Below are 25,064 nucleotides of genomic sequence, written 5' to 3'. Positions count from 1 at the left end.
AGATAGTCTTCATCATTGTCATTTGTCTTGCTCTAGATCTAACTTCCCTCTTTAAAGAACAATGTAGGTCATCCACTTCCTGGTCAGAGAAGAAAAACGTAGCAGCAGAATCAGAATCATTCTCTACAGACATTAGCAGAGAAGGTGAAATGAAGGTAGCAAATGCTGGAATAAGTCCCAAATGTGGGTTTGTAGTGTGGTGTGGTATGGCACTGTATGGTATGGCATGGCATGGTATGGTATATCAGTGGGGAATCATCTATTTCTTTCTAGAAATGTTCTTACATTAGTAAGTAACTAGCTGGATAGAATACAGCTACTATTCTGTAAAAAAACGTGTCACAGTGTGTCTCAGCTACTGTGATATTCCAGACAAAGTAGATACAATGTGAATGACTTATGAAAAAGCATAGATGAACCAATCCCTTCAGATGACAATGCCAACATTCTAATGCATGCATTACCATAATTTTTAAACACATCAAATACCACTCTTCAGAAGCACAGTGGTTGGGTGATTGTGGATGTTGAATGCTTCTATGAGATAAGGAAAAGGGGCACAGGATCCCTTTATCAACAGGTACTCTTGCCTGCCTACTCCAGCACACACCATAGGCCTGAAAGGAAGAAGGCAAAACAGAAGTCCCTCTCAGCTGCCAGATCAGCTCACAGGGAAAACTTGTTAGGGAGGGCAGCATCAAGCACTTCTGAGGCTGCTGTACTTTATGCAGTGGACTGGAAGAAAAGAGGTACAAAAGGCAGCTTTAAAGAATTCTGCTTTCCACTTTCCCCTACTATGCTCTACACAGTTCAGATACAGCCAGGAGCTCAGCCAAAATGTTTGGCGTGGCTATATCATACTCCATCAGACAGCTGGAATCACTTTATGTTGCTATTTTAATTTAAGACAGAAGTTGAGTCTGTTTTTCTTTTCATATTTAATCTGTTAGCTAAGACTTAGCTTTCCCTTTTCCAAAAGCTCATTCAGAATGCACTTTATTTCACACTTCATTTTCCTTGTATTTCATCTAAATATGTTTTTAATGTCTGAATTCTGATTTGTTATACATCCACTACACGTTTGTATCATGATTGCCAATTGATTTGGCTTTAAATTTCCCAAAGATCATGTAAGAAGAGAGAATCTTCTTGGAATACAAATGCTGGATTCTTAATTGAAGTGGGAGAAGAAGCTTTGTACCTGTTTCACATGAAAAGCTCAGGAATTTTAGAACTGAATCTTCCTCCAGAATGGTTTTTAGTATCAGCAAATGTTCAACTGCATTCTGTGAATACTGTTTGTTGAGTGAGTTAAATACATGATAGCAACACTTTTTAAGATGGCAAGAAAAAGAAATAAGATACCTTGACAGCTTCCTAGAGAGCTATGTAAGATAATTAAATTCTAATTCTTATAGAATAACTTCTGTATAAAAAACGTAGCTGAACAAACTCCTAAACATTAGTCCTTTAGTTTTTCCTATTTGGCAAAGTTTCCTCATTTCAGCTTGCCTGGACAGAGGAGGAGACTGTATTTTGTGAAAGCACACTTCACAAAATATTTTTCTACATGCCCCTTCATGGAGCATGAAAAGTAGACACTCACTTGCTTATTCCTTTCAATATTGCATTATTGGCTCCTGAAGACAGTTGTGTAGTGTGTGAAGGGAGCAAGAGAGGTTGATTTCGTCTGGAAAATTCCCCTTACATTCTTTGAAAAGCAGTTTTTTTTCTTAGGCATTGAGTACACTGATTCTCAGAACTGTTAGGTCAAGAGTAACCTCTGGTTCTCAGCAACTCTGAAAACCAGTCCACGGGCATCTCCTTTTCCTATCTTTTTCAGAAAAAAACGCTTAACTAGAAGTGTAGAAACTGTAAGTCTTAACCTTGCAGCTATCATCTCTTACTTCTCTCCTCAGGGCTTTCATTCCCTCCCTCTAGGTACTCTCTTCATGTCTCCAATATCATCACTTCCCCATACATATGTTCTTTCCCTCCAGTTCTTAGAGTTGTCTCCAGCACTCCCTCTTCACTCTTGCTTTCTATCTGACAGGTTCCAAGAACCTGTCTGTTCTCCAAATTATCCCTATCCCTACAGTCAGTGTCTTTCCTTCCCACTCCCAGCCAATTCTCTCTCTTTCCAATCCACAGGGAATCCTGCCTAGATACTGGTAAACAGAATTCACATTGAACAGCTCAGTAACCAATTGTTTCGTACCACCTATTTCAACCTAGTAGTGCCATTCAGTAAAATATCTACTTGTAAGAAATGCCATAAAGATTTTATGACAAATGTGCTATGAGTTGGGAAGCTTGCCTCTGCAAGCATATTCCTCTAAAATCATGTGGTGTACAGCTGTTGTTTGCTGGCAACACAGTTAGAATGGCTGGAGTATCCAGTGAGTAAACTGAATTGTATCATCCTCTCTAGCTTATAGAGGCTTTTTCTTTTTCTTTTAAAATCTGCCATCCTTCTTCAGAGTTGTCATACATACTTGAAAGAATTTCTTTGGTATAAACAATTTTTTTCCACAACAACATCAAACTCCTATTTTACTATATCATTACACAGCATTATTGAGGTTTGTTAGAAACTGCAAAAGAAGTTATCTTTCAGCTATAAACAGAGACCTACACGTGCAGTAATGAACTCTAAGTCTTAATTCTCAGGGATTGGAATAAACTCAGTAGGACTATCTGCTGTGTCTCCACAGGCTCAACTGCCCTTGTAGCTGGAGTGTGGTACAACCCAGAGCTCTATGTTCTTTGTCATCAAAGCAGTTTTTAAAATGACAAGGGCCAAGATTTGCAAATGTAACCAGAGAATTAAAGGCAGTAGCCAAACATGGCACTGTAGGAAATCAAGCCTACATTGAGAATCTCCCAAAGGCACCTAAAGCTGAAGTTCCTTTTTTTCCCCCAAGCCACTTAGACTAGCACTTCTGTGCTTTGGCTCCATTTCTAAATCCATTTAACTGTTGAAAGTTTGGAAGTTGAATGGTTATGCAATTCTCTACATCTGAAGACTATCTCAAAATTTTTAACAAGTTGTAGGCTTGTAAACTACACAGCTACATCAGTCAATGATGGCAAATAATTTTTTTAAAAACTTACATAAAAAACCTTAAAGATTTTCCTCACTGTCACAATGATTTGTTTGCTCAACGATACTCCAGCTGTTGTTACCTTTTGAAATGATCTTTTCACCCCAGCTTCTCCCTCTCACAAGTCTTAGAGTCTTATAAGAAAAAGAAAGGGCACATGCAGCTGCCTTGGACTACTTTACATGAATACTACTTTGCTCAGTACCAATTACAAGTTGATCAAATTGGAACAGCCCATGAAAGATTAATACTAATTGCATTAACTGCCATCACTTTTTTTTCAATTAATACCATGATAATAAATCTTAAATCTCAGGATAAAAGAAGAAGGATATTGTAATAAAATATAAATAAAATTTCATCAGACTGATACTTCGATAACTTGGAAAAATTAAACTAATATGTTCATTAAATTTAAGAAATATCCACTCCAAATTCTCATTCAATTCACTGAGTGGCTGAGGTCCCTTGGTCTGTTCAGCCTGGAGAAGGGAAGACTAAGGGGAGATCTCATTGCAGTCTACAACATCCTCATGAGAGGAAGAAGAGGGGCAGGCACTGATCTCTTCTCTGTGGTGACCAGTGAAGAACCCAAGAGAATGGCCTGAAGTTGTTTCAAGGGAGGTTTAGGTTGGATATTAGAAAGAGCTCCTTCACCCAGAGAGTGGTTGGGCACTGGAACAGGCTCTCCAGGGAAGTGGTCACAGTGACAAGCCTGACAGAGTTCAAGAAGTGTTTTGGTGATACTCTCAGGCCCATGGTGTGACTCTTGGGAATGGTCCTGTGCAGGACTGAGGGCTGAACTCAATGATTCCAACTCAGCATATTCTGTGATTCTGTGAGATTACACATCTGTGAGTACACAGATTTAGCTAACAGTTCAAGAAGACAAGGAGAAAAATACATTCAAACTCAGAAATCCCATATATGAAGTCAGCAGCAGACTCTTTTTTTTTCTTTTTAATACAACTATCTTTTTTGGCTGGATGTTGGTAAAGGAAATATCTTCTTACCAGACAAAAACTGCTGAACAGTCTTTGACAGTCTTCATACAAAGACTACATTACTGCACACTACTGCTTGTAAAGAAAACTTGTGAAATTTCTTCCTCAGCAGATTAAACTAGTATAAGAAAAGAGAACAGGTTTGTGAAATGAGTAAAGAGTTGCAGAGTTGCTATTGAGGTACATGAGAACATGCTGGAAAAATATTAAATAGTCTCTCTCTTTCTTCTGATTTGTCACCCAAATTTAATCACACTCTGCATCAGAAGGTTCTCAGCCAAGCCAGTTGACTGACTGCATATGTAGCCCCAGCACATCAAAGGGATGAGCTACTTCTCAATATATCAGTAGGGTGGTAGCAATGCATGCTGATTTCAAAGTCATGATTCTGTCATGAAAAAGAACTGCTATCACAGTATATACTAACACCCAACTTCACAAAACCCACTAAAAACCAGCAGACAACAACGGTGTCCCCGTTTGCTTTTATCCTGCTTGAAAAACATTTCAAAGATTATTTAACATTCCCATATTTGGAAGATAAGACTTCTACTGTTTTTTACTTTAGACTGGCTCAAATGTGTTATAGTTAATAACTATAGTTATTATAGTTAAACACTATAACACTCCTTAATGTATATTCCCTAAAATAAATTGAAATTCTATTAGTGGTTATAGTAAGAGAACCACTTTTCCCTACATAAGTTTTGAACAATGTCTGAAAAACAGGAAATGACAGTAAGGAGTAAAAACTGAGAAATCATCTTGAAAATTAAAATAAATGAAAAGTTTCTATCTTATTTCCCTTCTCCAGCTTTCATAGTAATAATTTTATAAATCATTCCAGAGTACCATATGATGAAAGCAACTATGCCCCCATCAATAAAAAAAAAAAAAACCACTATTATACCCATTCAGGGTTTTTCCTCTCTTTTCTAGAAGAACATTTATGCAAGTGAGAGTTATAAAATTGGTTGGAACAAGCTACCTCATGGACAGGTGCTGGGCAAGCAACGACAGAACAGGAGCGCTGCCAGTACACTGCAACCTCACTTTTGGTTGCATCTTTCCACAGTAGAAAGCTTAGCCATAATGTTTGAATTTCACTCATCGGTCACTTTCTTTTTTCTCCCCTTTCTCCTTCCCCTACCAGTATATCCCTTTGAATGCAATGGGGCTTTGTGCAGTAGCTATTCAGGACCTAATATAACTCTTAATTGTTTTCATTCAGATATTGGATGAAACAAGAATAGAGTCAGTTTTAAATCCCTAACTAGTGGTAGCAGTAGGTATAAAAGTCTTCCAGTATTGGAAACTCTGGATGCCTAATACAAAGTCTCTCTTTCAAGGTTCATCCTTTTCTGATTCATTTGTGGTTTTCTTCTTTTCCACTATACAAGCTTATCATTGCATTGCTTAGTTTTTTCTTCTAGTGCCTTTGAATGTAACTTCATGCTAAATTCTATATTGGAAAGCCCAGGTAACTTTATTTTTTTTTTGTTCTGTGACTCCCCCAAAAATACTTACTCAGGAAGCATTTTGAAGTGCTTACTATGCACAGTGACTTGGGTAATCAAATTTATATTTTATCTGTAATACATTAAAGGAACAGGTTTTACACATGTCTTGCTTTTTAGTAAAATGTTCCTGATAATATCAGCTTCAAAATCTTCCCCCAGAACCATATTTGTGGGGAGATTCATTAGCTGGTTGAAATCCAACAGATCTTATTTCTCAGGAAAGAGCTCTTCAAGAAAAGGATTTGTGGCCCGTGAACTTCAGATTTGGCTCTTAAACTGCCCATGTGATGTTTCGTAAAGTTCAGAATTTGTACCCCAAGGCACACTCTGAGAGCAGACTGGCTTGGAGCCACAGCCAATGTTTATTTTACACCATTTATGGATTCTTTCCCCCTTGATCAACAGCTGATTTGCCTGAACTTAGTTATTTCAAAGCCTTGTTCCATAATATTGCTAGCCACTAGACTTTTAACAGATGAACTCTAATAAGACATTTCCCACCAAGCTGCATTCCAACAGCTGCACCACAGATCAAGGTGCTGCCAGACTCCAGTCAGGTCTACTCTTTTAGTATATAACACCTTTTTGCAGAAATGTGTTCAGTGCTAAACCTTTTATTAGTCTTCATCTGGGTGTAAAATTTAATAAAACATACCATTTGGTTGAATATAGTATTGCTGAATCCCAAACCAAGAAATACATAATGTTCACCACAAGATAGTGATCAACAATTTAGCAGTTCAAACAACATATACACAACGAATAACACTTCCAGGAAGACTAAAATCACTAAAAAGCTATAACATTTATTAAAAAATGGAAGGAGATACATAAATGTGACAATAGTCCTGAATGTAAAGAAATTTTACTTACACATAAATATTTTTAATAGTAGCACGCATAGCCAGTGGTGAGGAGATAGTGAGTAAACAGGAGCTACTGTGTACTCTTTTATGTATATATAGTGATCATTGCTGTGTCTTTTAAGTAAGGAAAAAAGTAGAAAGTATAACATTTCAATGCAGATTCAATATATTAAAACAAAGAAGGAAAATCCATAGGATTAAAAACAGTATACACATGACAAACAAGCTGCAGGGAAGCTTGGGTGTCAAGATAAAACTTAGCAAAGTCCTTTGTATATAATGCTGCACTATAACTAAACCATTACATTGAAATATAATGCTGTTAGCATAGTATTAATGATCAGTGAAAAAATAGAACCTGTTATTGCATAATGCCTAACTTTTTTGGAGTACTTTTTATCTATAGAGATCTGAAAGGCTCAAAGCACAACATTAACAGTTTTTCAAAATATTGTGATAAAGCTATTTCAATATTTATTCTGACACAGCACACTTAAAATAATGTTGCTTTCTAAATCTTTCAGGCCTTTGAGTAATGACAGCAGGCCTGAACCCCTTGTCACATTCCAGTCCCTGCTTATTTTTCCCTTACATACTCTGAATTAGTAGTCTATTCAGGTAATTTGATGTGGATGTACATTTTCCCAACCTTCAACAGGCTCAATATAGTTCCCAGGCCAGAAGTCTTCTTTATAGGCCCTTTGTCAGAGCATTTGTCTCTAGAATGAGGCATTTTGCGTGAGTTTATAATTGACACAATAACCACACTATAGCTGGAAGTAGATGAACAGCCTTACATATGCACAGCATATTGGCAATTTAAAAAAAGAGCAGTAAAAATCAAGATTACAGTGAGGAGTTTTTTGGAAATTTTGTAACTTTAAAATTACAAAGTTACAAGATTTTACGTGTTTTAATTACAGAGGAAAAAAAAGCAATGACTTACCTGTGGAGATGAAGGACTAAAGGTGACATTGATGACAGATTCTGTGTGTCTCCCCAATTTATGTAAGAAAGTGCTTGAACGCATTTCATATATGTAAGCCTAAAAAAAATGAGACCATATTTTCACTATAAAAAGATTTATCGTGTTCTAGAAGCACTAAAGTGTAGTATAGGAAGGCTAAATATTCAGCCTACAGAGAAGTTAGAAAATTTTAATCATAGCTAAAATGATATAAAAATCATCATCTTAGAATTGTTTTCTAGAATTTGGGATAATTTAGCAAATGCTTAAGTTAAATGAAAAAAAAAGTATTTAGAGAGAATATTTAGAATCTTTTCCCCACAAATAACTAAACATTAGGTATATTTCAAGTAGGAAGGTAAAACAATGACCCTCTTAAAATATATTTTAAATGGTGTTCTTTGGAATTCAAATCCCTTCTTTTAAGTAGAATCTAAGACCTTTCTAAATTTGGAAACTCCTCTGTTAAAATAAATGTTTCGTTTTCAACACAGATCTTTTCAGTTTTTAATTGAACAGTATAGAATTCAATAACAATTCAATAATATTACAAATGATGCAGGTATCATCAATGAGCAAAAATATACTGCCTGCCTTTGTTTCTCGAAATAAAAAGGGGAAAAGAACCTTCCAAGAAGAAAATTAAATTTTTACTGGTACAGCCTCAAATAATGAAACAGTGTAAATGCAACACTGCATCAAGAAACCAATCCAAAACTCAGTGAAAGTCATAAGCATACTGACACTATGAAAATGATCACATTGTGATTCTAAATTAGCATTATCTTACTTTAAAAAAAAGGTTTGAAAATAAATCCAGGAGTATAAGTCCTCCACATAAGAAATACTTGTGAAAGTCATGTGCAGACACATAGGATTGTTTTAGACTGTTCCTTATCTAGTAAAATAACAATTGTTTGCAGGATACACTAGGCATACACAAGGTATATTAAACAGACACATAACATATGTAGATTTATTTGGTACATTATAAATAAAATGTGTATCTCAAAAGATAGAATGAATTGTAAAGCGTGAAAAAATATTCAAATGATAATCCAAACTTTACAGTTTCAATAAAAAAAAATTAAAGTCTCATTGTCTTTACCAAAACTCTGCAGTTAATGAATGTGGAATTTAGAACTCAGCCTGACAAACTAAACCAAACTGTGTGTAGATGCTATTACAACAGTGTATCACTCTGTGACTTAAGTTTTTTGCTGATAGGACCCTAAAATAAGTTAAATCATTCAGACTCAAGGCAGCTGAGCTTCCTCTAGCAGACAGCAAATGGCAAGGTATATGTCCAAAAAACTTACAGACTCAAATGACAGTCTTCCCAATACATGAAAGGACTCATGGACCAATGTAGGTCCTGAAAGACTTGTAATGTTCTACTCAGAAAAGAAATCTTATGATTCAACACCTAAGATTCTGTAGTCCTAACCAGCACTGAAGCAACACTGCATTGTCCTCAGTGTCAAGTATTCCATTCATAACCAAATTCACTGCTATGCAAACCAAGAAGCCAAATGTAAATCTACTTAATTGTATCCACTTTATAAACCTCACATATCCTGGATTCTGCCCAGGATATGGAATTAAAACCACCTCCTGGCACAAATGGAGTACCTAAATACAGACAGAAATGTAGGTATGAATTTTTAAACTCTGGATCTTAGGTAGCATTCCACACAGATATTGCCATGCTAACTGGGAAAGTAGCATTGTCTCCAGCAATGTGGTAAAATCATTCTGTCCTTCCTAAATGGATACAGCAAATGCTTGTTAATTGCAAATCCTGCCTTAAAAAGTAAGACCTTTCTCCCTACTTTAAAACAACTCAGGAAACTAGTTATAATAATGAGTAGTATGAAAGTAGTAATTGTTTGTTTGTTTTAAAACACATGGTCATAACACAGCTACTGTGACTTCCACCACTTGGGACATGATCAGTTCACAAGGGAACAGATACGTAAGGGGAATCCAAACAAGACAAAAGTGATAGAATGACACAAAGGAAAGCATTCTGATGTGTCTGTAGACATGAAAGTATTTGCTCTAATAGGAAGTACAAGACCACGTATTAGTAAAATCAGTCTGTACACAGGACTACTCAAGTTCTTGCTGTCACCATACAGAAACTGAAGAACAGCTCTTTATAAGTACCTCCAGTTCCAGTACCTCCAGATTCATCTTTTATTGATATAAAAGAATAAAGAGGCAGTGTTGGTTATTTACATTCTCCTTCCTACATCGTGGCTTTCCATTCTTCACTCTGATGATACTATACCATGACTCAAACGGTATCAAAATTATCAGATGTTGACACGTATGTGATATCTCAGTACCTGTAACATTGTGCTCTCTTCTTCTTAGCCAAGCTTTGCCACACTTTATATCAGACAGCCCTATTTGTCCAGATAGGGTTGGACACAGAGTGCTAGAAATTACCTTTGTACTCCAGCAAAGAAGAGGTGTAGTAGAGACTGCAGTCAGGTTGTACACCGCAGTTCCAGAGCAGAATACAACAGCCATGCTCACAAAATTAATTGGAATATGCATGTCTCAAGAAAATGAGAGATAAGATGGTACAGAAATCCATATTCCAGGGAGATTCCAGAAAGGAAAGGAGTGCACTGAGTGAGAGGTGAGCAAGAAGTATTACAAGCTGCACTGCACTCTCGAGAACTGGATGCTCCTCCGCATTTAACTAACTAAAGAAAGAGTATTTGTGAGAACAGGGAGAAATCATTCTTACCAAACAGCCCTCCAAAATCTTGAGGATCTCTTGTCAAAATGGTTCAATGGTATCAAAATATTCAGTACTGTCATGACAGTTTGAAGTGTTTGAATCATAAAAGAGTCAAATCCTATTCCTCATAGTTATTGAGCACATCTATCCCCTTTAGAACTGTGGGAATGACCAAAACAGGACAAATAAGTTGTGTTTTTTAACAAACTGCAGAACTTCATTAGATATAAGAACTTAACCGGAATAGAACTGCACTGGAGATCAAATGAAAATTCAGCTTGGTACATACTGTAAGTTATCTGGACTCTGCACAACTGACACATGGGTAGCTAGTAAAATAGGTTTACAAAACTTCTACTGCAAGCAATTATTTCTCTTCACAAGTTAATTACTCTGCAATTGCATCAGTTCTTCTCCATATACTCAGACCAGTCTTTGGCAGAAAGGTATAGGCAGCAGACAGGACTATGCTTTCTATCACTCACCATATTTTCTCTTTCTGGCTTCAAATTGCTTTACTGCTACTTCTCCTGTTCAATTCTATTCTCCTTCCCTTTATCAGAAGGCGGCACAAAGAAGAGGTAAAGTCAATGACAGCAAGAGTCAAGAGCACAAAATGCTCTGATTCACGGATCTACAATGCCTTCCAACAATTTCTAAGCTAAGAAGAAACATGCTCTATTTTTTAACCAAGAGAACCTATCACAGAGAGACATGGTTAGTGAAGCTGAAATTTTTCCATCATAATCCAGTAGCTTACAGAACTTTGCCAAAATTATCCAATAAAAATTAATTTTCCATTCCAGGTTCTCAGTTTAATTCAGGAAGGACCACATTCATTTTGGCTAAATCTTTATGTTCCCATTCCACTCTGTAAAATACATGTGATAATATTTCACTATTTTTTTGAAGACAAATCCAAAGTTTGTGAAGCCCAGGTATTCTAGTAATTTTTACTCTTCCACACAGTTTCTAAATCAACCATTTGGCTCATAGTTTTATTTCAAAAAATGCTATGAAGCATTTGTGCAGTTTCAGTAGAATGCAGCAAGCGTGTATTTGGCGGTCTAATCACACTTCTCAAACTAAAAAGCATTCAAACTCTTACCCCTCACCTTTCAAGAAATTATTCTAAGCCCTGAGCTACAGATTAGGCTGGGATGCAGCACTCTTCTAAATTGTCACATTGTATAAGAAGATTCACTGAGCCAGAGAAAAGTAGTGACAAGCAATTACAGGTAGAACCCCATCTGTAGCCAACCACCAAAGCATTTGAAGACATGGAAAAGACCTTTACTCTGACCTTTACTACAAAGACTAAGTTCATACTGAACAGCTGCTAAACAAAACACACAGAACATGGCTGGGAATGCAACCTGCCCATTGTACTTCATTCTTACAATTCTATCCTAATGGAACTAGTGGTAAACATCTTTCTGATACTGTACTTCTAGTCCTATAAATCTTAAATATTTAGGTGTCACAGTTCAACTTCAACAGAAAAAGGGTCACAGTCTCTAGCTACATCCAAGAATAGTTCATTATGTTGTGGCAGCTATCATCTTCTCTTCTAATAACTGTGATTTAAGGGAAAGTAATAATAATTTTCAATCTGAGTAATTTTGACATGTAACACAATGAAATGTGATTAAAAGAAAAACATCATCACATAAAACTGTATAAAACCAGCTTCTGTTAAAGTAACTCTAGTCACAGATAATTAAACTAGGTAATGATAGCCTAAATTCTGAGAATAAAAGTTAGCTTGGTTCAAGAGTGAAAATAAACTTTTTGGTACATTCATTTTTAACTTCAATAGTTAAACAAAAAAAAAAAAAAAAACCAAACCAAAAAGAATTGTGTTTTAACAGAAATAACATTCATAAGAAGAGAAATAATTCCAGTATAAACATTCTTCTACCATAGTCTGCCATAATTTTAGTTTTACTGTATTTCCTGGTGTCATTCAAATTCTTTTGCTATTCTATACTTAACAGATTTTCTTCTCTACAGAAAAAAAAAAAAGCCCCCAAAAAATGGTTAGTAACCGAGTTATAAATGATATCATAACATTAGCCATAGAATTAAAAAACCCTTGAAAATATGAAATCAAGGACAGAGAAAGAACAGATTTTCAGCAAACCAAATGTAACAAAAAAAGAAAACAAAACAGTCTAGGAAGTACTCAGCAATACACAAAATACATATGTGCATATAATCTGTTGTAGACTTTAGCCAAAGTCAATCCCTTTTTTATATATTAAGACCAATTTCTTCTAATAAAAATACTGATTCAGTAGATATTGGTATTTCCTTTCCATTTCTTGCTAAGGGTCAGCCAAAAGTAAAAATAATTTACCTGTACCCATTAGCTTCCAAACAAGTTTCCTGCACCCATAACCACATACTTACTTGTATTTCCTTTCACTTGTTGTTTGAAGAAAATTTGGAGTAGTCAGTTTTCATTAACCCAGAGTGTGACAGTGTATTTAGCACCTTACAAGAGTATATAAGCTTGTGCTTTCTTCTTCAGATTTGTACCAAGAGACAGAAAAGAAGAGTGAAGGCCCCTCCTTGAGTGGAGGAATTCATATCCAAATGGAAAACTACTTTTTTCTACTACATTGGTAGAGTGTGCTAAATAAATTGACTCTTTATCTGCAAAGTTTCACTATAAATTCTTTCCTCTGTTTTCTCACATGCTATCTTCAAAGGAAACTTGTTCCCATCTGTTCCCACTGCTCCCTAATCCAATCCATGGCCACGTGCATTTGTGTCAAACTACTTATACTCCTAGCCCCTCCTGGGATGGGAAAGAGGGGGAAGCAAATCAGAAACAGAAACACTGAAGAATAACACAAAAATTCTCCTTGTTATCAGCTTTTGGACAGGGATCAGAAAAGCAACACCAGCTTCCAGGAAAACCCTTTGTAACTGCTGTGGCCTCAAACTGGAGTACATAGTTTACAAACAGATCACAGAAAGAAACCCCACTAGCAAAAACCAAAAAGATATTGATGTCTAGGATGCCTAATTTGGCCATAAGCAAATAGAGAATTTTTTTCTTCACAGGTTTTGCATAGATCGGTCAAAGTCATCCCTCTTCTGTGACTATTTTTTCTAATCTTTCAAATGAGCTACAGAGGATAGAAGTGTTAAAGCCCCTTGATGGAAAAATAAATAAATAATCTTACTTATGATTTCATAAAAGATATCTGCATTTATTAATAAGGCTTTATTCTTCATTTGTCACCATCAGTGCCATCAAACTTGATGCATAATCTCAGAGTTTATGATATAATTGCTTGATTTGAACTCCATTGTCCCCTGTTTATACTGGGGCACATATCCCATTGAACCATGTATTTTTCCTCAATCTCAAGCTGAAAAAGCTCCTGAAATACTTATACTAAAGAAAAAAAAACAATCAGCCTGAAGCAGACACCCAACATGGAAAGTTTCAGCCCAAAATGTTCTCAGTTATAAGCAAACAAAACCAGAATTATAGTGGAAAGTGTTAGACTACCTTAACTATAGGTATCAGTGCCAAATCCACACATAATAAAAAAGATTTCACAAGTATCCTAAGCACTGATTAATGCTCTTCAGTCCCAAGATTTCTTACATATTTGCCACATGGTTACATGGAAAGTTTAATCAAGCCTGGCATCAAAATGTTGAGTACAGTATGGTCCCTCAGAGTCCCTTCCCCTTTTAATGCCACTTATGGAGGCTGTCTTTGTGCTAGTCACAGAAAATTACCCACTATAGTAAGATTCCAGTTTCCATATGAGTTCCTTTGACATAACTACAAAAAGAGTACCAGTGAACATTAAAAATGCTCTTTATTATTAATAGTCAATATTATCAAGGTCAGTCATCTTTCAGGTTGCAGAAGATACTTTTTAGATATATCAATCTGATGGCAGTTGTAGCTAACACATTTTGAATTTTCCTCACTAAAAAAAGATTACAGAAACCGTATCTCTGACTTGCCTCTGTAAGCCACCCTTCTCTGAAGCATCCAAATTGTAATTTTTGCCCATTTTAGTTTCTATTTCATTTGCCAATTTCAAGGCCTTAAATATATGATTGTTTTCATTTGTCTGCCTAAGAAATTTATGTAGTACCAAAACTATTGTATTTAGGTTGCTTTTACTTTTACAATATAGGTAGTATTGTCAGAGTGCAGAATTATTAATTGAAGATTTTGTTATAAGAAAATTTACCTCACCTCTCATTATGAAATATCATGGTTGGATCACACTCGCTTTCAAAATGGCTCTTTTCTGACTGCTGTTAAGATGCCTTCTCTATAGCAAGTCTACCAATAATCACATTCCCTGTTTATGTACTGGTGTTGACTGTTTGACAAAAGTACTGAAAGATTCAGATGGTACAGAGGATCTTTAATCAGATTTTTGTGCATAACAGGGAATTTTAGTACCTTTAGAAAGAATTACCCCATCTTAATAAATTTGCAAGCAAAATGCAATCAACTGGTAGGATTACAGTCATATGTACCAATGATACACAAAATTCAACTACTGTCAGAGTTGTAGACCAAGAGCTGCACGTATAGAAAACGTAAGCCCTGTGGGTTCAAAACTATACATATCCACTTTTAGCACCTCACTGCTGCATACATTCCAAAATGAACCTTTGGTATTCATATCTACTTTGACTTCGTGTTTTGCCTACATTTGAACACATGTTATTTTCTATAAAGTTAGTTTTCTTTAGCAAAAAGGCTAATTTCTCATACTTCCTCTCAGCTCTCAAAAACATTACCAAACTGAAATGTTAACACAGTAACACACTACAGAGTAACGAAATTCAGTTTGACTGGAAAAAAAAAAAGGTGTTTTGTACTAGTTAAATAACAACACATATATAGCCAGCAGAAAATCATCCACTTCTCTTAAGTGCCAGTCTGATTTTGTGGTGGTCAGGTCTGAGGTGCAGCAGCCTAGACAAAGCAATAGTCCAAACTGACCAAAAAGCACACAAGAGCAATTAATCTACTCATATTCACATAATTCCACGGTTCATAAAATAACCTACCAAGACTACAATTTTCAGTCTTCTTCAAAGATACACCCAAAGAGGCAGTGAAGTAACAGCATACCCAAAATCATGGCTGTATTAATAAGAAAGCACTATTTATCTCTTGACTCCTAGGACAATCAGCCTAAGGGCCAACTACACTACCAAAGAATTCAAGAAACTCAGATTCAAGAGCAACACAAATTTTTGTTCTTCTTTGGAAGAGATAGATTTTCTCTAGCAATAGCTGACAGAGAGGCAGTCTCAGTCTCTGTCATTCATTCTCTGCTGTCATTATTCTCTGGATTTTGTTCTGCCAAACAATGTCATTCCTGCCTTTTCCACAGTAAACATCACTAATGGTATTTTCTCCAGATGTTTTCTCTTAAAGCCTATCTTAGTTAAACAGTTTGGACACATAAAATAAAACTTGAGCAATATATAATTGGGATACCAATGACACTGAAAACCAAAATACTTCAGATAGTTGCTACTACTGCCTCATAGAATACATTCTGTTCTGCAAGCCCTCTGGTATGAAGTGTAGACCACAACAATAAATACTATACAATAGCACTATCACACATTTCTAAAAGTAATTTTCCAGTAAAGCAGTAAAAAAATTTCTCTTATTGTTTTCAAGCCAAATGTTAAAGCATACTCTATTGTATCAAAAATACCTAATTGAAGCATCAGTGATGCCTCCAAGATACACTCCTAAGAGATATAGAACTAAACATTCTAAGTTGTTAACAGATCCTATCTCTTATATTTGCATTCAACCCTACCAGAATATCTTTCCTAACCCCTTGCCTTTTCCCTCATCTGTAGTCTTTCACCTTCTATTCATTCGTACCAGAAAGTTCTAGCAAACTGGAGTCTCAAAGGGAGAACAAACAACAGCATTATTTTATCATTTACATTTTGGCACTCTTGAGGTGTTTCTTCTTTGATATCTAGACCATTTTTTGCAATCCTGGAACTAATCTGATGAAATTTTAAATTTTATCACACCACAGACACACAAGGATGGAAATATTTCATATAAATGAGATCAGATCAACTAATCACAGAAATAACAAACTGAGATAGGCCACATTTAAATTCTTCTCTTAAAGCTAAAAGGAGAGAAGAAACATATCAATGCTAATCTCCATTTCATAAGTCAGAACTGAGCCACAGAAAGACCAATGTGACTAATACTATATTTATGGGAATTAAGAAATATAACATAAACGTCTATGGAAATGATTACATTAAGAAGTAGTGCAGTGCAAGATGTACAGAACAAAACAGTGTTGGCAACCCAACTTCCAAATGTATTTTTCTGGTAGCAAAACACTAGAATATATTGCTCAGTAGGACTGATATTCTATTGTGCAAGAAGACTGATATTCTATTTGGAATATCAACCTCTGTAGCTATTTAAAATCAAGGTGTCAACTGTAAACAAATTCTACAGTTGGTGTTGTGCCTGATGCAGAATCTTATATCAGAAAACAACCAAGTCTGCACACAATATCAGGTCTGGGTTTGCATTCAGACACCACTCACAGGTTTGCAGAACTCTTTGGATATGCCCCCGACCAGAATCACTTTCCAGCATCATTTGCATAATAGGAATTTACTCTAAAAACAATTTTGAAAAAAAACAATTAGCGGATCAAGTAGTGAGGTTATGTATAATCATGAAATTGCTTTATCCTGTCTTCTGTTACACCTTTGGGTATTGATGCCCCCTGGGTATGAAGAAACAATCTTCCTACTCTAACTTTGGTGCCTTCACAGTCAAAAGGCATAAATTTAAACTTGGATTTAAAATTTCAAAGACAATGCAGTAGGCAGTGGGCAAAATCCTAGACTTTGTGGAAAGTGTAAATGAAAGGGAAGACAATGTCATATATTACCCATGTATTTTTGTTATTGATTTTATTGATGTAGCAACCTGTTATGCTGAAAAACTTCTGGGTTTGTAGTATGGGTCAATCCATGTTAACTGTGAACCCAGGCTTTGAGATTTGACAGGGACAGAGAGTTTTATTTCAGAAAATTCCATTTCAGCACTACGGTCAAAATGGGCCTCTTAGAGCCTACAGTTCAAAGAGAGTTAGAAAGAATGAGTCTGAAAACAATTAAAGAGCCAAAAAATATGTTTTTCTGCATTCCCTACTTCATTTCTGGAAACTTGAAATTTATTCAGAGAGCCCTAAGGTTTTCAAAGACAAAAATTAAGAACCTAATTAGACATGAAGTAAAACACCCAACTGTAACTACATGGAGCACAGAAGAAAATTAGTTATTTTTATTATAAAAAGTAGCATTTCACACTCTCCAGATATTTTTTGGTTTTTTACACTAAGATTTCTTTAGTCAACAAATGTTTAGGTAAACATTTTTGTACAGAGCCCAGTAAAATGGAAATCTAAACCCAATTTAGAGTATATTTGTCCAACATCCTTAATAGTGTTGTTTGATAGTCAGAAACTTTAAACTGTCCCCTTGTAAAATGGCTAGAAATTAAAATATTAGGTATATTCAGTTGAGAAAAAGTCAACCAATTTCACTTGTAACCCTAGACTATTTAAAATGAAGAGAAAATCTGATGTTAGAAATGTTAACTTTCTATATTTTCTAATCATGATTAATTATGTAAAGGAAAATCACTGTTCAAAACCAGGATACTGATTACCCACTTTGATCAGACTGTCAGGTCCTATATATGTCTTGATAAAAGTTCTCTTAAAGAAGTTGGAGTAATCAGTTAGGGAAACACTTTCAACCCTCAATTTACAGTTTCTACAAATCTCACACTAACACACACGAAAGCAGTTCAAATAAAACCAAGTGGCTACTTCACCCACACAGAAGCTAAACCAAGCTCTTCTTATATAAAATAGGTTATACACTTTCTAAGCAGAGAAAAAGGCAGACAGAATTTTCATCTCTTTATCTTACAATAACGTATTTTGGTTTCCTGTTTCTATGACATGAAGGAATGTGATTTTGTTATTAATCAATGTAGACAACGTATTTCTCTCTGTCAAATACTCCTGATATTGTGAAATATAAAAGGCAGTTTAAGATTAATGTCTCTCAATTATATTCCAATTATGCCTCTTTTGGCTTTAAAATCAATCACATTTGTTAACCACAGAGTGCAAGATTTGCACTTGATAAAGTAAACTCCAAGATGATTGAAGATACAGTTACTGCTCAGTGGAAAGTTACGTAACTTATTTCCAGAATGCGCTTTGTATCCACAGTGCTGATTTTTTATGCAGCTTTTTTAATTCCAATGGACATTCATTCATACAATCTGCAAAACTATGTGACTTCTTGATTCTATCAAAACTGTCCCAGTTGCACATTAGCCCATCTGTCAGGATGTTTTTAATTGAACCATATGAATGGGTTATTCAATGCCACATTCAATTTTCTGTTTCAAAAGGAAACACAAAAGTGTATTCAGTCTCAACACTTCAAAAGGAAGCCTCCTAAAAATGCCCAAAACCTGCATTTTGTCCTAACAGTACAGTGTAAGCATGACTCCAAAACTTGACCCAGTTTTCCTAAGGGGACAAGAAGGACATAGGATGCAAATTATGCAAAAAATTCTAACCCAGGAGCCACACTAGAAAGTATTGGCTGGCACTGTGCCCACCAGGGACTGCATGCTGAGTGGAGCAGGATGCACTCTAGCTATTCAGCTTTATTTGATGACCCACTTGTGCCAAGACTTTGGAGTAAGGGTAAAATCATGCTGTCTTTCTTTTTTGTATCAGCATTAATTCCAAACAAATACCTTAACACAAAAGAGAAGAGAACAGGTCTTGTGACTGCATCTCTTTTTATACAATTCGAAAGCAGCCTTAATTAGTAATCTCAAATAAATATATTTGTATCATGTACATTATGAGCTGAGATGAATATTAGATGTGTTTGTTTCACAGACAAAACAAAAAGCCCTTCTTTTGTATTGCAATTTGCATTTTGAAATGCAATTTACAAGAAACTTGAAAAGTATATTTTATCATGGAAATGTCAAGAACACACTACCTGTTGCCAGACATCCAGAAATCTGCCAGTAAAATCTCCAACCTTCATACATGATTTGAGCCAGTATTTCAAAACAAGCCACAACAGTAAATTCCTCTCATTCTGAATTTGACCAGAAACTGTGTCACGTTTTGATGACTCACATAGAAATACCTAGAAGAAAGTTAAAACTTCCCTACCCAGCTGTATTGAAAGGTTGTGTTTGCAACAAACCCAATTCAACTTTGGTTTCAAATGCCCATAGTACAAGTTAGCAATCATCTATCTCTTAGCAAACACTGTGGAAAACATTCTGCCAACAATGTAGGCACAACCGAATTAAAATTAGGTGCATACTCAAAAAGGTAGCAATACACATTTACTCAGGATTCTTTTCTAAGTGTAATAATTTAAAGATGGTTGACATTGAAAAGAGAACCTGTCTGGGGAGAAAACACACACCAAGGGTGTGGAAAGTTCTAATTCCAGTTGAATGACTTCTCATTCATTATTCAGCTGACTGGTTCCTAAGAAATCCATGAAAAAAGATTTACCACCCTGTATTTGGGAGTTTAAGTAAATTAATATGTAGTTGCTACATGGTTCCTAGTGGTCAGATATGTATAAAACAGATAAAGCTGTGCTACAGGAATGTGCTACATTCTCCTCATCTTTGATGACACATGACAATTCAGAGTCAAGCATTATGAAAACCTGTAGAAAGAAGCTTTTAACAATTACTTGGAGCACTAAGATGTAGCTGTGCAGGGATTTTTCAGACAAAAAGATCATGAATCATATGTAACTGCTACATATGAATTAATTACATGAAAGTATCGTAGACCTCAGTTTCACACATTAAAATGAATCCTAGAAACACACTTAAAAAGACTCTTTTATATACGAGTAGTTCCTATAGTTTACAAGGAAAATAAGCAAAAACATTACTTACATATTTGTCATCGGATCCACTGGCTATAAATCGTCCACAAGGAGATACTGCAATTCCGCACGGATAGCAGCGGCTACTGTGCCCTTCAAAACGACGTTCACACCTACAGAGAAATTTCAGTGTTGTTAACACTAAGTAAAAATTACATTTTTTACTGCCATTTTCATGACACCCCACTGAAATCTCATCCGTTTTCCTTAGTCTACAAATTGACTAAGGCAAATTCACAAATTAAGTTTTAAATATCTCTGCAGTAGGTTTTGAAAAAACTGAAAGACATTAAAGAACATTAATGACTAAAAATAAAAAGAACACACAAAACTACCCCAGGACAATGACCAAACACATGCTTTGGCCTTGTTTATTTTACAGAGGTAGAAACATCATCAGTAATTAGAAATTAGGAGTTGTAATGCCTATCATTAAGCTACCCTAGGTAGCCATCTCAGAAGGGAAAGCTGAACTCCTGCATTAAGAGGAAGCTGTTGTGGAAGTCTGCTCTGTAAAGATTTAGAAATCTTCCTCAAGTAATTTATATCAAATGAAGATATGGTATGTGGAATCATAACATAAATAATTATTGCTTGCTTTTCTTACAACCAAATCTGGATATTTAAACTTTGTTTTATTTTATATGGTAATTCAAGAAAGGCAATATCAAAATGACATTCCAAACTGATAAATCGAGCTATATCTAGCCTATAACTGTAAATAAATTCTTACCTATTTGCATTAATACAGTCTAAAGGAAGAAATGCATTTAAATCTAATACAAAGAATTAATTTCCTGCTTTTCATGCTAATATTGCAAAAAGCATTGTGGAGTAGGTTTTTGGTAGCTGAGCACACTTGGACCATTTAATAATGAAAATGTTTTTAATGAGATGAAGATTAATATCCATCTAAAAAAAATACATGGTTGTAAAGAACTGTGATAGCTTTGCAGTCAATACAAAACTAAGGGGAAAAAAAGTACTATTTAGAGTTTCTTCAATATTAAAACACATTTTAGTACAAGTTTCAACCCCATTTAGAACTGTCATTTACATATGTAGACCTCATTTCAGAGGTTTATTTTTATACCCATGAGGTATAAAACAGACTTATAATAACCTGTGTTCTTCTTTTGCCTTTATTATGAATGCTGTCAACCTACTTTTTTGTTACAAAACAAATTCACATACTTCATTATAATGCAGCTGTCACATATTCTTTTTTTTTTTTAACGTATGCTAGGTCCAGGAACAAATTTGAAACACTAAAATCTCCTGCCAACATCTGTGATATACACTTTTTCCTGGCCAGTGAAAGTACAGAAGCTATGTAAATTCAATTGACTGAACCTACATGCAGAAAGCTCTATATTTTTACACCACATTGTTCTGTTGTAGACACACATGTATGTGTAAGAATGCATTAAATGCCAAGTTGGTTTCATTCACCCATGTGAAACAGGCATAATTAAACAAAAACATTACTTTGTGACTTATCCAACTGCTATTACTTACTAAAGCATAAAAGAGACACTTTCGAATGCGTGAAAATACAAAATTTTACAGAGCCTAACTCCAAACTTTATAGGATGTATATGGTTGAATTTCTGTATAACAAAGCTACTGATACAAAGAGACATTTTGAGCTTACAGTAACCAGACTTTTCACATCAAACTAGTTCTACCCTAAAACTGCTGTAAATAACCCAATTTAAGAGTATACTACAGTTAAAGAAAAGCAACTTATAAAGGCAGTCAATTACTCTGACTGAGATGTAAAAACATTTTTCAACTTCAGTTTTCTCTCATGAATACTCAGAGACTTTCAATAAGCAATGGCCACATTGTGAATTTGGTCTATTGAATAACCTGCCTCTGTTCAAGCTTCCTATTGACAGTAAAGGGGAATACTAGCTACCTCAGTCTCCTTTCATATCCAGCATTCTAACACATATGACTCCAAAGGTTAGGCAATGGAGGACACATCATAGAACATATATTTGATTTATACTTTCAAAAAGCTTTACTTTTTGGGAAGTAACCTGAAAGAAAACAGGAAGGGCAGCCTATGCTTCCCATGCCGCAGCTTTCACAGAATCACATAATGACTGAGGTTGGAAGGCATCTCTGGAGGTCATCTTGTCCAGTTACTCTGCTCACCTACAGTCAGTTCCCAATGTCTGTGTCTGGATGGGTTTTGAATATCTTCAAGGTGTGAAACTCCACAACCTCACTGGCAAACCTGTGCCAGAGCTCAGTCGCTGGAAATGGTTTCCAGAGTTAGTTGTTCTGTCACCTTTCCAGGGATCAAGGTCTCTCAGTTCCCTTGGATCTCCTTCATGCCATTTTTGAAGATGGGAGTGACATTTACTTTCCTTCAGTCTTCAGGCACCTCTCTTGATCATCATGATCTTTCCAAGATAACTGACAGTGGCCTGACAATGACATCAGCCATTGGAGAGCTGAAGGAAGACCTTAAAGAAGACAGAGCTAGACTCTTTCCAGTGGTGCTCAGTGATGGGAAAAGAGACAATGGGCAAAAACTGAAATACAAGAGGTTCTTTATGAACACTAGGAGACACTTGTTTACTTCCCCACTTTTTTGTGAGGGTGAATGAGCACAGGCTGCCAGAGGAGGTTATGGTGTCTCCTTCCTTGGATATATTCAAGAGTCATTTGGACATAATGCTGGGCAACTGACTCCAGGTGACTCTGCTTGAAGCAGGGTGGATGGACAAGGTGACTTCCAAAGGTGCCTTCCAACCACAATCATGATGCAATACTGTGATCAACAGCAAAGGCACTATTGTAACTTTGAGGACATCTTTCTTTCAAATATCCTAGACAGAGAGAAATAAAACATAATCCTGATATGTCTGCTGTTCCCCTTTATGGTCAGATGTGGCATTGCAAGATTTTGCCCTCAGTTAGGCTTCTATCAAATATTATTCATAGTGTAGAGTAAATCTGTCCCAAAAATCAGCCTTAATCATGTTTTTTCTTGTCTCAGACAGAGTCCCAGTTGCACTGCTTACAAATTTCAGGGAGATTTTTCTTTTCCTTCTGAGTACCTTTTAATAGAAAATTTGAAGAAAAAGTTTATTTTTAATCTTATACTTGTAAGATACATCAGAATCCTATGAAAGAAATTTTCTCCTGAGAAAAATAAACAAAATTTATATATCCATTGTCCTTCCTGAACGTGTCTTCAGGATGAGCATTCTTCCTTAAGTAAAGCACTGGTCATCTGGACTACTTCTAAGTCTTTAACACCTCATTCTCAGGGGCTGTAAAAGATAACTTCATCAATGGGGTGTTTCTGCTTCACAGAAAAGTCTGCTAATAAAATGCTGCAAACCACTTCCTTTCAAAAGAATTTGACTCCTCTGTATTTGTGACCGATAACTCAATTGCTTCACTTATAAATGGATACATAAAACTAGCAGTATTCCAAGGTTTTCACTGATCTTTTCTCTGCTATACCACAGCAATATAAAGCAATGTCTGAGTCATAGGACAGTGCCTCTTTCCTTGTGCTAGTACAGCCAAAGTAATAACCCATACCCTGGATTCTATTCTCTTAATGGTTTTCCTGTTCAACTTTTTCTTTATATCAGGATATATGTTCTATTACAAGTTTTGCTACTTCCTCACCCCCTCAAAATCCCGTTCTAAAAAGACATTAAAAAAAATTATTCTAAACTTTCCACAGAGTTCAGTAGAATCTTTGTTATGCAATCTATTAGCTCCAGATAACTCCAAGTATCACAGCAATGGAAAAAAATGGACAAAAAAATCCTAGAATAAAGAGAGAGATGCTATGTGTATTCTTTTAGGGGGTTTCTTCTTTCAGGCTTTTTTATACTTTTTTTTTTTTTAAGTAGTAACAGGTGGTGATCAAAATTATTTTGGATATTGCAGGCTTTACGTGGCCAGCTGGCATGCTGTCCAGCCTCCTAAGAATGCTTTTCTGGTCAGAGTTTTTCAGAGGTTACCATGACAAACATCTGGTAATTGCATGGGACAGCAAACAGCCAAGTTTTCCCTACGTTCTCCATTGTACATCTTTTAGTCTACATTCCAAAATATGTATCTTTTTATGTTGCAAAAAAATTTGGAGAATATTAGAAAAAAATGAAATATATTATTTGTCTTTATAAGCAAAAGATGCTGGAATGGTGTGTGTCTTGATGAATAAGGGGATACTTCCACAAATAAGTCTATTTAATTCTACTTGATTTGTTTAAAAAAAAAACAACCTGCAAACCAACATTGTCTTTTGTTTTTTCTAACCCCTTCTCCTTGTATTCTATTACTTGTTCCCAGTGCTCTGGTATTTGTTTAGAGACCCTTCAGTACCAACAGATCCACTGAGGTTCTGCAGAATCCAAGTATAACTTGACAGTAGCAGTAGCTACCTTAGATGTACTATACATATGGGTTTCATTTTAAACACAAACCAAATCCTTCAAGTGGGAGCTCAGCATATTTTCACCCTAGCCTCCAGCAGGGACTACATGTTGCCCATCCTCTATACTTTCATGCATCTCCACTCTCAAACTTGGAGGAACTCCAGCCACTGCTTTATCCCTCAGAATCCATATAACTAGACACAAAAGCTCTAAGGAAAAAAAATACGATAAATCATGAGATCCTCACATTCAGAAGAAACCAAGTAATCAAATTCTGAGTATGTGTATATATGTATTTTGTTTAGGATGATGTCAAGCAGTTAGTTCACAGTGGAGATGCAAACTAAAAAGTATCTCAAAATTGAAGTATCTCATTCAAACTGCAATTCTGACCCTAAGGCTCTCAAAGT

General features: G+C 35.6%; 1 protein-coding gene across 4 annotated transcripts in view; it reads right to left on the bottom strand.

The window, feature by feature from the left end:
• The window catches only part of WDR27 (WD repeat domain 27), a 94,931-nt gene that overhangs the window by 32,044 nt on the left and 37,823 nt on the right, over positions 1-25,064 (bottom strand). For 3 of the 4 annotated variants that reach the window (XM_051811141.1, XM_051811138.1, XM_051811139.1), the window contains 3 exons: positions 20,250-20,352; positions 7,441-7,539; positions 4,118-4,226 (listed from right to left, as the gene is read on the bottom strand). In XM_051811141.1, coding sequence (XP_051667101.1) covers positions 4,152-4,226; positions 7,441-7,539; positions 20,250-20,352 — 277 coding nt within the window. In that variant the 3' untranslated portion in view covers positions 4,118-4,151. The remainder of the gene's footprint in view (positions 1-4,117; positions 4,227-7,440; positions 7,540-20,249; positions 20,353-25,064) is intronic. The other variant, XM_051811140.1, reaches the window with a different exon arrangement.

The sequence above is a fragment of the Manacus candei genome, unplaced genomic scaffold, assembly GCF_025592945.1.
Source record: "Manacus candei isolate 608988 ecotype Guabito, Panama unplaced genomic scaffold, ASM2559294v1 h1tg000081l, whole genome shotgun sequence".
NCBI classification, from domain to species: domain Eukaryota; kingdom Metazoa; phylum Chordata; class Aves; order Passeriformes; family Pipridae; genus Manacus; species Manacus candei.
The sequence above is the reverse complement of the archived record's forward strand: the minus strand, read 5'-3'. Positions and strand labels throughout refer to the sequence as shown.